The 15134-nt window shown below is 35.1% G+C and overlaps 1 protein-coding gene across 1 annotated transcript in view; it reads right to left on the bottom strand.

Moving 5' to 3' along the window:
• The window catches only part of LOC120487600 (uncharacterized), a 55768-nt gene extending 42419 nt beyond the window's left edge, over positions 1-13349 (bottom strand). The window contains exons 1-3 of the mRNA XM_089132801.1: positions 13251-13349; positions 13051-13089; positions 8643-8696 (exon numbers count right to left, since the gene is read on the bottom strand). Of these exons, the coding sequence (XP_088988927.1) occupies positions 8643-8696; positions 13051-13089; positions 13251-13272 (115 nt within the window). The 5' untranslated portion in view covers positions 13273-13349. The remainder of the gene's footprint in view (positions 1-8642; positions 8697-13050; positions 13090-13250) is intronic.
• Between the last annotated feature and the right edge of the window lie 1785 nt (positions 13350-15134).

The following is a 15134-nucleotide window of genomic DNA, read 5'->3' on the forward strand; positions in this document are numbered from 1 at the left end:
AAATGAGCAAACCTATGAAGGAACACTTTTTATGATTGTTTGAACATGAGACCTGGTTTAAGTGCTATAACACACTTTGATGATTGGGCTGGGTTTGCCTGCACTTTTCTCCAAAACTATACAGTAAAATGACTTAACAAAAAACACAGTAATAGCCAGCGTCCTTCTGAATAGGAATCAGTTGAGAAAATGAGCAAACCTATGAAGGAACACTTTTTATGATTGTTTGAACATGGGACCTGGTTTAAGTGCTATAACACACTTTGATGATTGGGCTGGGTTTGCCTGCACTTTTCTCCAAAACTATACAGTAAAATGACTTAACAAAAAACACAGTAATAGCCAGCGTCCTTCTGAATAGGAATCAGTTGAGAAAATGAGCAAACCTATGAAGGAACACTTTTTATGATTGTTTGAACATGGGACCTGGTTTAAGTGCTATAACACACTTTGATGATTGGGCTGGGTTTGCCTGCACTTTTCTCCAAAACTATACAGTAAAATGACTTGACAATAAACACAGTAATAGCCAGGGTCCCTTTGAACAGGAATCAGTTGAGAGAATGAGCAAACCTATGAAGGAACACTTTTTATGAGTGTTTGAACATGGGACGTCGTTTAATAACACACTTTGATGATTGGGCTGGGTTTGCCTGCATTTTTCTCCAAAAATATCAGCCTGGTCTCATTGTTAATACGTAGCTATTTTACGTTTTTGCAAAGATAGAAAACGTACTTTTTAGTACGTTTGGATAGATGCTGAAACGTATAATATAGACGTATCTGCAACATTTAAACGTAACATTATTACGTTTTTACAGCTACAAAACGTAAACTATTTACGTATATTCTATATCATAAAGATATCTGGATAATTTCCCTTTTTACTATTTTATAGATAAATGTAAGATCCCGTAACCCTAATCCCAAACCTAAACATACCCATTTTATACTTAATATAAAAAAGGATAAAACGTAACAGACAGGTGTTGGGAAAGGGCAGTTTTATTAACAATATAGCATTAAAATATATTTTGAGCCACCTACTTCTACCCCTAAACCTACCATAACAATTCCTTAAAACTACGTAAAAAACTACAATTATGAAGAAAAACATAACTAACAGACAAGTATAATCACAATAATTTATTTATTGCGAAAATGTCAAAACCGATACCAAAAGCCGTTCACATGATGAAGAATTGCAGTCGCAGTCTTCTCTCTGGCAGTATTGTAATAGTTTTGTATGAAGTACAGAGCAGAAATTAAATTACTAATGAAAATGTTAATCCGGCTTCGGTTGGTTCGCGCTTCTCCATTTCAAAATTCAAATGAACTAAACTAACCAACCGTCTACAGTCCTTCATGTCGCAAACTGTGACGAAGCAGGGAAGAGCCAATGAACGTTTGATATCGCTGCCGTAAAAGATGACGTATGGGCGCAATATTTGAATTTGAATTCATCACCAGCGCGGGGTTTGACTTGTAACGTTACGGTCGCTGCTGAGAAGATCACGACTGGATAAGAGGCTGAAATCGCTGAATTAGGAGTTGTTTCTTGCAAACAACTATGGATTCTAAAGATTTGGATTACATCAAACTATTAAAATTGATGTCTTTTGTGAATTTTTGTTGTGTTTTATAGGAGAAAACGCTTTATGTGTCTCAAGGTAAATAAACTATTACAAAATGGTTGAACGAGTAACGTTAAAGAATGTATTTTTTAAGGTTTTATAGTGTATTGTTTAACACCATGCAGGCGAAACGAGCAAAATGTTAATATTTATGAGTATTATATCAATAATGCGACTGAAAACTTCATTAATAAGACAGTGGGATGCAATAGAGTCAAAACATAATGCTACGATATTAATATGCATAAATTGTGATACGTACAATGTGTACGTCGGTGGATTTGTTCATACGTAAATAAATTACGTTTTTGTGCTGTCAATACGTAAATATTTGACGTTTTAGTATTGTAAATACGTCAGTATTATACGTTTCTGCGCATATAAAACGTAATTATATATACGTATGATAGAACGACACTTTACGTACACATACATACGTATTCTCATGAGATCACGTTGAAAATATACAGTAAAATGACTTGATAATACATACAGTAATAGCCAGGGTCCCTCTTAACAGAAATCAATTGAGAGAATGAGCAAACCTATGAATGAACAATTTTATGAGTGTTTGAACATGGGACGTGTATATCGTTTGAACATGGAAGCGCATATATATATAGAGAGAAATTCAATGATAATTGAATGATTAAAAGCCACTAAAAGCCTGTTATATCATATTTGTCATTTACATTAACATAAAAAAAGTAAAATAAGTAAATAATCATCATTACATATAATAATAATGAGTGTATCAAAACATTAAAATCAACAAAAAAAAATGTTTAATAAATATATCGATAATTAATATTATTATTCAATTTCATTCACATTAATAAAGTAGGCAATAATAATGTATAATAAAAAATCAAATTATATATATATATATATATATATATATATATGTAACACACATATATATATAAACATTCAAATTAACAATTAAATGTAAAAAAAACTAATGATGTATGATAATTAACATTAACACGAGCATGAATAAATTAAATCTTTAAAAAATAAAATTTAAATTAATGTAAATCATATATAGGCCCAAAAACATTAAAATAATAATAAAAAATAATAATAAAAAAGTCATGTTTTAAAAAAAAAAAAATATATATATATATATATATATATATATATATATATATTTTGTCTCCAAATAAGATGGAAAATAGCAGAAAGTAGTCTCTAAAAAACGTAAATACTAACAATAAAAATGTATGATAATGTTTAATAATATGAACATGAATACATTATACTTGGTAGCCTATAGCCTAGAAACATTACAATAACAACAAACAAACAGTATTAAAAGTCATGTTTTAGGAAAAAATCATGAAATTGTATTATTTGTGTCCTAATACGATGGAATAGCAGGCAAAGGAGTTTTAAAATCAATTTTGGCGTCTTTCAGCACCCATACCGTAAGTGCAGGATTTGACGCGCATGATAAAAAAAATGTGCGGCTGGCTTGACCGTGTATTTTCCACGCGCGGCCCACTTGACCGCAGTACATACGGTTACAGTCTTCGATTAGATCATATTTGCTTCAATTAGATCATATTTCCCCTCTGCCACCCCAAACAACATTGTGCTAGAGTACTGTACAGTATCTGTACTGTAGCCTACAGTACAAAATGTACTGTATCAGACATTCAGACAATGACCGATGCCATTGGACCAGAGCCCTGTCAATCACTGCCCAGTTCAACTTTGGCAATGTAAAGCCAATTGCTGATTAATTTGTGATGCAGAGTTTTTAAAAGAAGAGAGAGAGTACTTGACCATTTTCCACGTCTCCATTCATAATATGTAAACACTCATTTGTTTTGAAGTATAACTCTGGGCGCAATATTTATTCTGCAAAAGGCAACAAAATGCTTTTTCTGTATCCATATTTTAGTAATAATTATGTTAAAAAAAAAAAACATTTTTGAGAAAAATGTTGAATTTTTAATAGTCTTTAATAATTTATATATATATATATATATATATATATATATATATATATATATCCAAATTCAAAACCTAATACATGCAAGTAATTATGACTGAAAAAATCCAGCAACTAGGGAGTAGACGCTACACAGCCATGGATAAATGTTTATTGGGCTATAGAGCCATCTACTGGTTATACAATAGTATTACAGATGATAAATGGTGTTTGAGTCAGGTAAACATTTGGTACTGTAAAATCCCTTAAAACATTTATATAATTTGTTTGAAATAATTATTTTAAGTCTGCAAATGGTTACTGCATGTGGGAGTTCAAAGCAGTTTGTATTGTTAGATTATAATATATTTCCTTTCTCATTTTCCAGGGATTTGATCAACTTTTCCACAAACAAAATTCTGATGCTGACACAGAGGATGGAGTGATAATACCAGAGATCAGCTGTCTCCATCAGACAATAATGTTACTTTGTTCAGACATATCACCTTTGAATGACTGGGATCCTTATCTTCAGACACCTGTTGTATTTTATTTTAATATTATAAAATAGCAAATATTTTATTTTCTTTGGAGCTCTAGATTAAAACAAACACAGTACACAAGAGGTTGCAGTTTATTCTTATTAGTCTCTGCTGATCATGGATTAGCATACCAACAGCATATGAATGGAATAGTTCATCCAAAAATAAAATTCTCACTTATTTTGCTCACCCTCATGCTGTCCCAGATGCATTTTACTTTCTTTCTACAGATAAATACGAATTAAGATTTTAAGGAAAGTAATCCATCTCTGCAAGCCCTAAAGATGCTTTAAAAACCACACACAGTGACCGTGATGTCCATGTGACCTCAGTGGATGAATCAATACTGAAGTGAAACAATAGAATAAAAAAATAAATACTAATAATGTAAACTGTTTTAACTATTAAAAATAATTTCCGACCAACTGCAATACATGGGTACAATCCACTTGTGTTATGTGGACTCACAGAGATGTATTATTTCATTAAAAATCTTTGTGATTGTACATTTTATTATCTATATTATGAGAATACTGTGCATTACATGTATAGTACGCAGTTAATGTTTTGTGGATTCTGGTCTTTCCTGTCATAACTGCATCCAAGACTTTCACTTTGGTACTTGTGTATATGCTGTAGTGACAATAAAGAATGAATAAATTTATTAGATTTTTTATTTAAATTCATTTAACTGATTTTATAAGTCATAATTGAACCTGTTGATGATTGTTCAAATATATTTACCATTTTAAATGTTAGAAAATAATATTAACAAAGTGAAATAAATAAAATGATCAGCATGATTAAAAAAATACCAACAAAAATATTCTTTGTGTGAAATATGTAATGAAATGCCCTTTGAGGTCTGTATCATCTGACAGCAACCCACGATTGTAATTTTCATATAGTTTAAATTCCTCTTATTTAAGTGATCATACATGATCATTTGATGGTGTAAATGCATATGGTAACAATGAGAAATCTGATGGCCATGGTTGCCAACCTTGATTACCTGGTTGAAGTGAAACTTTCTTGACTGCTGAATATATCACACACGTATACTAGTAGGCTATTCTCTTGTAATAGCACAACCTATTCAGAGCCTAACATGCAAACGAATCATCAAGAATAAACAAATATTCTCCTAAAACATTGGACAAAATATTTTAAGTAGTCATATACAGTGGGCCTACTTTGATGTACAATTACACCTGAATAGACTGATCTCTTGTGAACCTAAAAGCTTCTGTTGACTAAGTAATCGCAGCAGAAGGTAAATACAGATAAAATTAAAAAACAAACATAACTTAATATTACTAAAATTAAATAGAAAGCTGCGCTTACAGACGCTCACATCCACAAGTGTAAACACAACTCTGACGTCTTCACTTCCAGGTCAAGAAGCTGTCAATCAAAAACTCAGTAGCCAATGAGAATACACTGCTACTAGCCCCGCCCCCACGAGAGATTTGTGTCAGAACAGCGAACGCAAACTCAGGGAGTGTAAACGAAAACTTCAGAAGCGTAAATGAAAACTCTGGAAGCGCATTTGTAAGTGTAGATCAGTAAACGAAATATGAGGAATAGTTAGCAAAACATGTAGTGTATTAAAAACAAAGTCAAAAAAATTGCTTGCGGTTCATTCTTTTTCAGTTTCAAAGATATTTTATTCAGTTTCAATTTATATTTTCATTCGTTTCTTGAAAAGTTACGTTCATTTTTATTGGCTCAAAATTAATTCTCTGTGTTCATGTTTATATTACATTGTGTGGATCGACCAAATGTCCCCTCTAGTAGTAAAACCTGAAATCACCTTGTGGGGATCAGTCAGCGGTCCCCATGAGGAAAACAGCGTATAAATCATACTAAGTAATGATTTTTTGAAAATGTAAAAATGCAGAATGTTTCCTGTGAGGGGTAGGTTTAGGGATAGGGGCAGGGTAAAGGCCAATTTATACTTCTGCGTAGGGTGCGCGCAGTAGGTACAGCGTAGCATACGCACAGACGCGTCCCATTGCGCGTACCCTTCGCCGTCGCCTGACGTGCACCTCCTCAAAAATGTAACTACACGTCGCGACGACGCGGACCGCAAGATCGGTGATTGGTCGGCTTGGTAGCATCGCATTTCCTCCTACGCATTTCCGCACGTACCTTCTCACGCATTTCCATCACTGTCTATGATTTCCACACGTACCATCTCCTCCGACGTCTTCTCTCATTTCTGCCTTTCAGTTTTAGTAATTTCACTAAAGTGAACTGTTTTTCCACCTCAATAAGCTCCAACTCCAACATGATCCACTCTCTTTCAATCGCTATTGCTTGTAGTAACCTAGCCGCGAGGAATCTAAACACAGTGGAACATTAAAACTCTCCGCCGCCAACTAGCGTTTCGGAGCAGTACTGCAGAGCAACAAGACCTGAACGCAGAAGTATAAATGCTCATAACGGCGTCGCCTACGTGCGTAGCCAACGCCGCACATTACGGCGTACCCTCGACGCAGAAGTATAAATTGGCCTTAAGGGAATAGAAGAGGTCTCAAACTTGCACGTTGCGTTTGCCGTGTTTTTTTTTTTAATCCCTTTTTTTTTCTACCATAGATAGTCTCGTGACAGCTTACGGTGAGTTTGTTTTCAATAGTTTTCATAGACAACCACAAAGTACAAACATATAATGCGCCTGGAAAAAATTAGCTTGTCGCTTCAATTATGAGCGCGTTTGATGCGTGCCTACATTTGAAACGTACTTGAGCGTGCATAATATGTGAGCGTGATATGTGAACAGGCCCAAGGCGAGCTACCACCACCAAATCAGGCCACAGCTACTGTTAGCTTGCGAGCGGCGTGTTGGATACCGCTGCTCTAAAACAATGTGAGAATAATCATTTTGAGCTTGTATGTTGTGTCTGAACGCGTTCAATGATCGATAGTTCATGAACTCATTCATATTTTGGGCGAACGTGAACTGAACGTAGCCTACTGTATTACTGCCTGATGAACGTTACAGTGAACTCGATCATTCTAGTGTCTGTGAACCGCTGTGAACGCACGCTCTCTCAGTTTAACTTCGTTCAATAGGATGCCAGATTTATATAGAACATTCCAGGCGAAAACCCGGCTAAAACACATGTAAATGAAACGAAAAAACACCCAATCTGGCAACACCAGCCACCAGTGTCGTAACGCGGCCGCCATCGACAAAGCAGCGAGGAGGCGTCATAAGATAATTTAAAAGGGTTTTATGAGGTCGATGAGGATGGGAAAATCTTACATTTCTCTGCAAACTCTGCCCGTCGATAAAATAATTGTTATCTGTGGTTGATAACTTATTTTTACGATCCGCGCAATGCATGATGGTATGTAGGGCTTAGGTTAGTGACCATCGGTTGTACACTACTTTTCAAAATGCATTCTGGGATACATTGAGTGGACTATGTAGGGTATAATAATCATCACTATACATTCGGACAGCACTACAAAATGGCAAGCTCACTATATAGTCCACTATATAGTGAGTAATGGGTGATTTCAGATACAGCATTAGTTTCTGTTACTCTCAATTACGATTTCGTTAGGGTTAACCCTAACCCTAACTCCTACGGTGGCCAATGTAGTCCAAGATTAACATGGCTTCCAGTTCGACTTCGAGTGTTAACTCAAACGTAAACGCGGAAGGCGAAGCTTGAATTAACGGGTATGTATTTTCAATGGTATATTATACACTCACGGGAATACTTTATTACTTTAACGAAGTAAATATACATTAATGAGCACTAGAGCCGGGACTTTAACGCGTTAATTAAGATGAATTAATTACAGACTTTAACGCATTATTTAATTACACAAAAAAATTAACACATTTTAATCGCACTTATTTTTGCGCCGCGGAACATTTCTCACTGGATTAGTTTCGGCGGACCGATTATACTGGAGCACCACCTAGCGTTCATGACTTTTTTTAGTCTATCTATGCTTCAGACAACTAAACAACAAACCACAGTGAACATGAACGAAGAAGCTGACGAGACCGCTTTGGTTGGTCCCGTGGATGGGAAATTTTGTCATAAAAACGAACGGATGAAAGCGTCATTAAGAGCATGTTTGTGTGCAAGCTATGCAACAAGGAATTCGCATATCACATCGACCCTTAAGTTTCACCTCAACGCAAAACATATTCAATGGGCTATATGCATGCATAAGTTCTGCATTTGACGCAAGGATGCTCGTCAGTTTCCGGTTGTGGAGATTAAAGCGGAGGAGAACAGAGGAAAACGGGATTATGGCAGTCTTCCAAATTTACTGTCCTCCCGTCTTTGAAACGAAACTTTCATATGTTTAGATGTAATTTTATATATAGTTATGTTTATTTAATATAATTTTAAAAAGAAGCATAAACACAACGAGGGGCAGTATAAAAACCATTACGCGTATAGAGAGTCCCCACAAAGATGTGTGTGCCTGTGTGTGTGTGTGTGTGTGTGTGTTGAACTAAGTTGAACTGACAAAACTTTTTTTTTTTCTAGTGTACATTACCTGCAGTCGTCACCGGTGTTACAGTTGAAGAGGCCAAGTACAGACTTAAGACATCTAAAAAATAATTATGAATACAAATGAATCAACATGTTACATAGAACACAATGAAATATCAATCAAATAAACATAATGTTAATATAAGCTTTTACTTAAAGTAACAGTTTTGCCTAAAAAATAGAGTTCTGTCATCATGAATTTCACAGAATAAAGTATTGTCCATCCTAGAAATTATTATAATCCTCATTCATCGTTTTAAAATAATGAAACTCTTAAGCCTTTTCTGTTCAAACTAACAACAAAAAAATAAAAAAATAAAATAAAATAAAACACATTGCAGCACTACAGTATCTACATGAAGTATAATTTGTGGATCATATTCCAAATCTTCTGAAGTCAAACATCATCTTAATGTGGAGAGCAGAATGAAATGAAAGAAGTGGTTGATGTTTTGAGTGGTTTCTCTATCATGTTGTACACAGAAAGCGACATTTTGATGTCCCAGATCCGGCCAACATCTGGCACATGTGGAAAGATGATCTGGGCCACAAGCTGACCATAGCAATGCCACATGTCAGCCAAGAGCAATGAAATAAACCAGAACTGGACTTTATCTGAGCCACAACATCTGTGTATATTAAATCATCTCCACTTTAATAAGCCTGTTAAACAGAATCACTGAAGGAAAGAAGAGAATAGAAAAAGAGACGAGCAGAAACACAAGAATAAAAACTGACTTCACTCAAACATTTTTTACTTAACTTTATGTCAACAGGTTCCACATGACTGGGTTATGTTAAAGGGTTAGTTCACCCAAAAATGAAAATGAAGTCATTAATTACTCACCCCCATGCTGTATTAACCCCGTAAGACCTTCGTTCGTCTTCGGAACACAAATGAAGATATTTTTGATTAAATTTGAGAGCTGTATAACTACCACATTGGCTCCTAAGGGACTGCCTCTTGACGGCCCAGAAAGTCAATGAAGAAAATGTTTAAATATCCCAAGTGACTACCGTGGCTCAACTATATGTTTATCAAGCAACGCGAATACTTTTTGTGCGAAAAAACAAACAAAAATAACGAGTTTATTCGACTATTTCTTTTCTTCCTTGTAGGCCAGAACGAGACTTCCTTAGATTTCCACGACGCATGCGCGAGATTTGCGATCTGCTCACACCAGCTTACACTACTTCAGTTCAGTTCTCGCGCATTGACTTTCTGGGCCGTCAAGAGGCAGTCCTTTAGGAGCCAATGTGGTAGTTATACAGCTCTCAAATTTAATCAAAAATATCTTCATTTGTGTTCCGAAGACGAACGAAGGTCTTACGGGGTTGGTACAGCATGGGGGTGAGTAATTAATGACTTAATTTTCATTTTTGGGTGAACTAACCCTTTAACTAAAGCAAATGCTGACCGTCATAATGGTGACTTGAAATGAAAAAAAAATCCATAAAACACTGTCTATAAGTGCTATAATGTGAAGTCAGTAGTTCTTGTGTTTCTCTTTTTTCTTTTCTTGTTGTTTCTCTTTCCTTCAGTGATTCTTCCTATTAACATCATCACTTAATTAATCACTTAATTATCTCATTAACTTCAACACTGCTTCAGTGTTGATTTTAGAAAAATAGGGAAAAATAGGCATAAAGCTTACACATTAACCCAAATTATTATTTGCATGTTTAACCGAAGCTAATTTGGGCTGGTTTGCCCCATCCCTAATGTCACTTTTCTTCTTTTACGGCCTGACGAGAACATCGATCTCCTTGGCTGTGAACCGATGCTGAAGCGCTCCTGGTAAATGTGCCGTTATAATAATATTGCGCAATGGTACAAGCGCACCTCGTTTATCATGCTCTTAAAGGGAATGTGATATGAAGCTCTTATTGGTTTGTTTCCCGTTACGCCCAAACCACACCTATGAATAATGACGCAACTTCAGACCAAACCCTTTAAGATTTGCGTAGAGCGCTAGAGTCATTTATCCGGCCGATTAAATAGCAACAGCGCCGAGATCCGCCCACTAAGTTACTTGCACATGCGTTTGGCCTGGAACCACCACAGGAGACAATACAGGGGCGTAGCCAGTATTGAGCCCGCCCACATTACTCACTGGCCCGCCCAGGCAAGTTTGATAAAAAATACTTTTTAGTTTATAATTATTATTTAAATGTATTTAAGAAAATATATTAATATGTACCTGATTTATTGTCGACTTTTGTGTACTTTTAATTCAATTCCAGAATAAAATGGAACTGTCGAAGCAAGTTATAGACCCCTTTTGCGCCGACGTCACAGTTACGTCACGGCGCTAGCTGGAGGCAAAACAAAGTGAAAACTGCAGACGGCCAATGCAAAACAGCAGAGATTCGGCTACATAATAAGGAGCTTTAATAATTGTTATTATTATTAAATGTCATTTTGTTGTGTTGTTTGGTGCAAGAATCAATGAAAAATGAATATGCTGTATCTGGAACTTTTATTTTTAGAAAATATTCACATGATTAAAATCGCACCGTAATGACACTCTTTACATTGTCGTCGTCTCGGCGCTGACTCGGCAGAACTGCGGATCGTACACACAAGTCTTGTACAGGACCATTCAGCACATAGTTATAGGCATCTAAAGATTTATATGCCCTCAGTTTCTCTTTACGATGTGTTTCTCTATAAGGTAGGTGTAGAAGTCAGGCCACTCACCCGAGGTAACGTAACGTTAATCCTGTGAGATCGTCCATGCATTGAGTGAGCGTGTAGGCGGCTACGGGTCGGCCAATCTGGTTCTGTCCGTTAAAAATAACTTTTGGAAATAACAATCGCGGTCCTGGACACTGAGTGACCTTACACATTAAGATCATATCGGATTTTCTCCAGTCATTGTTAAAAAACAAGCTAACAATCCTTGCTAACTAGCGTTAGTGAAGCGGCCAGATGGATCTTTCTGCCTCCACCTAAGCTCCGCCCACAAAAAAAACGTCACCATGTTTACCAACTGTAAAAGGGTCTATAGAAACCTCTAGAATGTTATTGGTTGCTATGGTTACTGGGGGTTCCGAAAGGAAAACTCTCAGCGGCACCGGCGCCACAATAATGGCTAAACAATATTCTTTATAGAGTGCCGAAGTGATGACGTCACTTTGTAGGACAACTCGGAAGCTAGCGGCGCATGGGTTCCCTCAGTCGAAAAGCAATACATTTCCCCCATAGACTTTTGGAAAATCGCAAAAAATAAGATCTGTGTTCAACAAAGAGTTGTGACCCTTACACGTTTTGTCTAGCAAGATAATCTTTACAAGTTAATCCAAAATTTATACATTTTGAAGCCTATATAAAGATTTTAAAAAACACAATCAGACACAATAAAGTTTAAAAAACCACAAGCAGGTTATAACTGTGTGTTCTGTCGTAGATCAAAACGTGAAAATATTTAGAGGGTTTGTTCACCACAGACCTTATTTCAGGCGATTTAGCAAAAACCCATTCAAAAATCCCATAGACTTTAGAGCGAGGGAACCGGTAGTGCTAAAATGCTAACTCACTTCCGCGTTTTGGCCTACAGAGTGACGTCGTAACTTCAGCACTCTATTGTGCTATTTGGAAAAAGCGAGAGTTGAGGAAGAAGACACGCTACTGCCTCTCTCTCTCTCTCTCTCTCTCTCTCTCTCTCTCTCTCTCTCTCTCTCTCTCAGCCTGACGTGGGTTTACCCGCCGATCTAACGGCGATATTACTATTTTAGCTTACTTTATTTTCGGGTGAACTGTCTTTGCACTGCTGACTAGCCTGAATAAAACAGACAAGTTATTGTCTACACTGGTTTTTCCAGCCTTTATTGAGCTCTGTTGGTTGAACATGGCGATTTGCCGAATATAAAGGTGTTGCAGTTTGTCTATTAATGTTTCTACTCTCTAAGGTTAATTATTATTGAAATATTTTTTTTTTCTTTGAAAACCTATAGGCCCACTCACATTTTCACTGGCCCACCCAAAACACAATTTCTGCCTATGCCACTGATACAATAATGAACTTAAGTCTCTAAATTTGTATTTTGTGAGAGTTATTAGAACAAAGGGAGAAATGTAGTGTTAGAAATGTATTAAATGTTTAATTAGGTTCCAGTAAAATAGTATGAGAAAGTTTAGTAGACTGAATTTAGCATTTGAGGTATATATAGCCTAAATGATGATTGTATCAGAGTTTCAGCTGTGAAATGATCCAGTCTTATTTTATATATTGGTCAGATTACTGAAACTCTTAATGGCTCTTGGAGCTCATGAGTCCTGCCAGTCTTGTTCTTTCAGCATTTAACTGGTTATGCTGATTGGATTGGGATCGCTCTCGGTCTAGGACAAGTTTCCTGAACTGGTATATTCATTATGTGAAGCCAAAAACAAAAAAAAAGTTCATACTTACACAGCATGACGAAGTTAATAGTTAGTCCTCTTTTGAAATCTGTCATGAAATAAAAAACAAATAAATAAGAAGAAAACATTTGAAAATGTGTTGGACTGTAGCCTACTGAAACTACATTCATCATCTGACCGTATAGTTCATAAAGGATTTTGGGCCAGAATTAACTAGTCTTTGCTAATTATGACAAGAAAAAAAATCACCTTTATGAAGAGAGGAATCCATTGATAGTTTTGGAAGTCCGATATTTCCCTTTATTCAAAAGCCAGGAAGACGAGTTTTCTTTTCGGTTCAGAGGAAAAAAACAAATGAGAGTTGGCATTGATGCATGACTTCTGTTTGTGTCCCCTTCCAATGAATTTATCAATTTACATATTGAAATAGATAACTTAATAGAAACTTTTCATTCATTTAAAACTATAAATGTTTAAAATTGTTAAGCAATTAAATTAATAAATTAAGTTGAGCATCTGAATACTGAATAAACATTTTCAGAGGAGTAAACCAAAACTAATCACAGAAATTATATCATACAATCATGTACAGTAATCATATCACAAACTGTGAGTCAAAAACTATATATATATATATATATATATATATATATACTGTATGTATATATATATATATATATATATATATATATATATATATATATATATATATATATATATATATATAAGATCTACATGTGCACTGGAAAAAAAAACTGTAGAAACAGTTTTACTCATAAATTGCTAATAAAGTTCACGATTAATAACAAAGAATCTGCAAGTAACACATTGAATGTAACAGACATTTTGAAGCACAAATAATGAAATTTTTAAACATACTTAATGATATTTGTGCTATTTATTGTTTTCACTGTTTAAGAGTAATCAGAGTGTATTTAATACAAGTATATCAATATTAAAATCACACACTATAAATTGAGTATTAGTATACATATGCAGTTTCAACCATTTTTTTTCCAGTTCAACCACATTTCTAAAAATCAGAACATGAATAGAATTACTCCAAATCACCCCTCAGTCCATGATCACACATCATGTTTGATGTACAAAGACTGATGAGGATCATTATGAGCAGAAAGAAGATCTTACCTGATATAATCTGACAAACAGTGATTCTCTCACGCGACTGACTGAACAAGATAGTGTGTGTTGAGATGTTTATAGAGAAGTTATCTGTCCATCATTCCCATAAGTCCACTGTTATCTCATAATCAAATTTGAATAAAATATTTACATAACAATACAGCTCTCATGTCTAGTGACCTTCTAGCATCTTATGTGAAATTCAATAATAGAGTTTTTATCAGTTTTAGCCGAATGACTCCAAATGGACTGTGATGTTGCTGTAACGATGGCAGCTGCTGGTAATTATTCATTAGGTGTTTTTTTTTTTTTTCAACTTCCCAACATTTTCTTCTTAACTTTGTCAATTAATCATTTCAAGTCTCACCCATCCCTCAAACTCCGATTAATAGATCCAGTAATAACTATAAAGGCAACAAAAAATGGATTCAAATAGTGGAGAATTTACTGACAGTAAATATGTTTAGACTTTGATACCAGAATTTCTGTCTATTTATTTTTGAATGATTAGTGATTAATTAGCTGAGATTTTTGTAAATTGCATATTTTAATCTGTGAAATATAGATTGATTTAATATAATATATGTAGCAGATTAAAATAATTCTGTTTTTGTTTACATTTGAATATTTGAATAGTTTTGGATCATTTGAACATTCCGTCACAGGAAGGAAATGGAAGAATAGTAACAGATTAAACAACTGCCTCTGACATTTCCCTCTAAATGCCAGACTGTCAAAGTAAGAATAGGACCTGTATTGAATTTTGTGCAAACAATAAAAAATAAATAAATAAATCCAGTCATTCCAGTAGTCCAATAGGAATCTACACAGATTCACATGAGGGTAAAATCGCATGATTTCGCTGTGCTGATAAATTACCAGAAAGCTGCTTGTTTTGGGAGTTATTTCTGTGAGTGCTGCTTCATACATTGCTACACTTCCCCCAGTGAAATGTTGCTAAACTACTGCTAATGTACATCATACTCATAC

Source organism: Pimephales promelas, chromosome 6, assembly GCF_988280905.1.
Source record: "Pimephales promelas chromosome 6, fPimPro1.hap1.1, whole genome shotgun sequence".
NCBI lineage: Eukaryota > Metazoa > Chordata > Actinopteri > Cypriniformes > Leuciscidae > Pimephales > Pimephales promelas.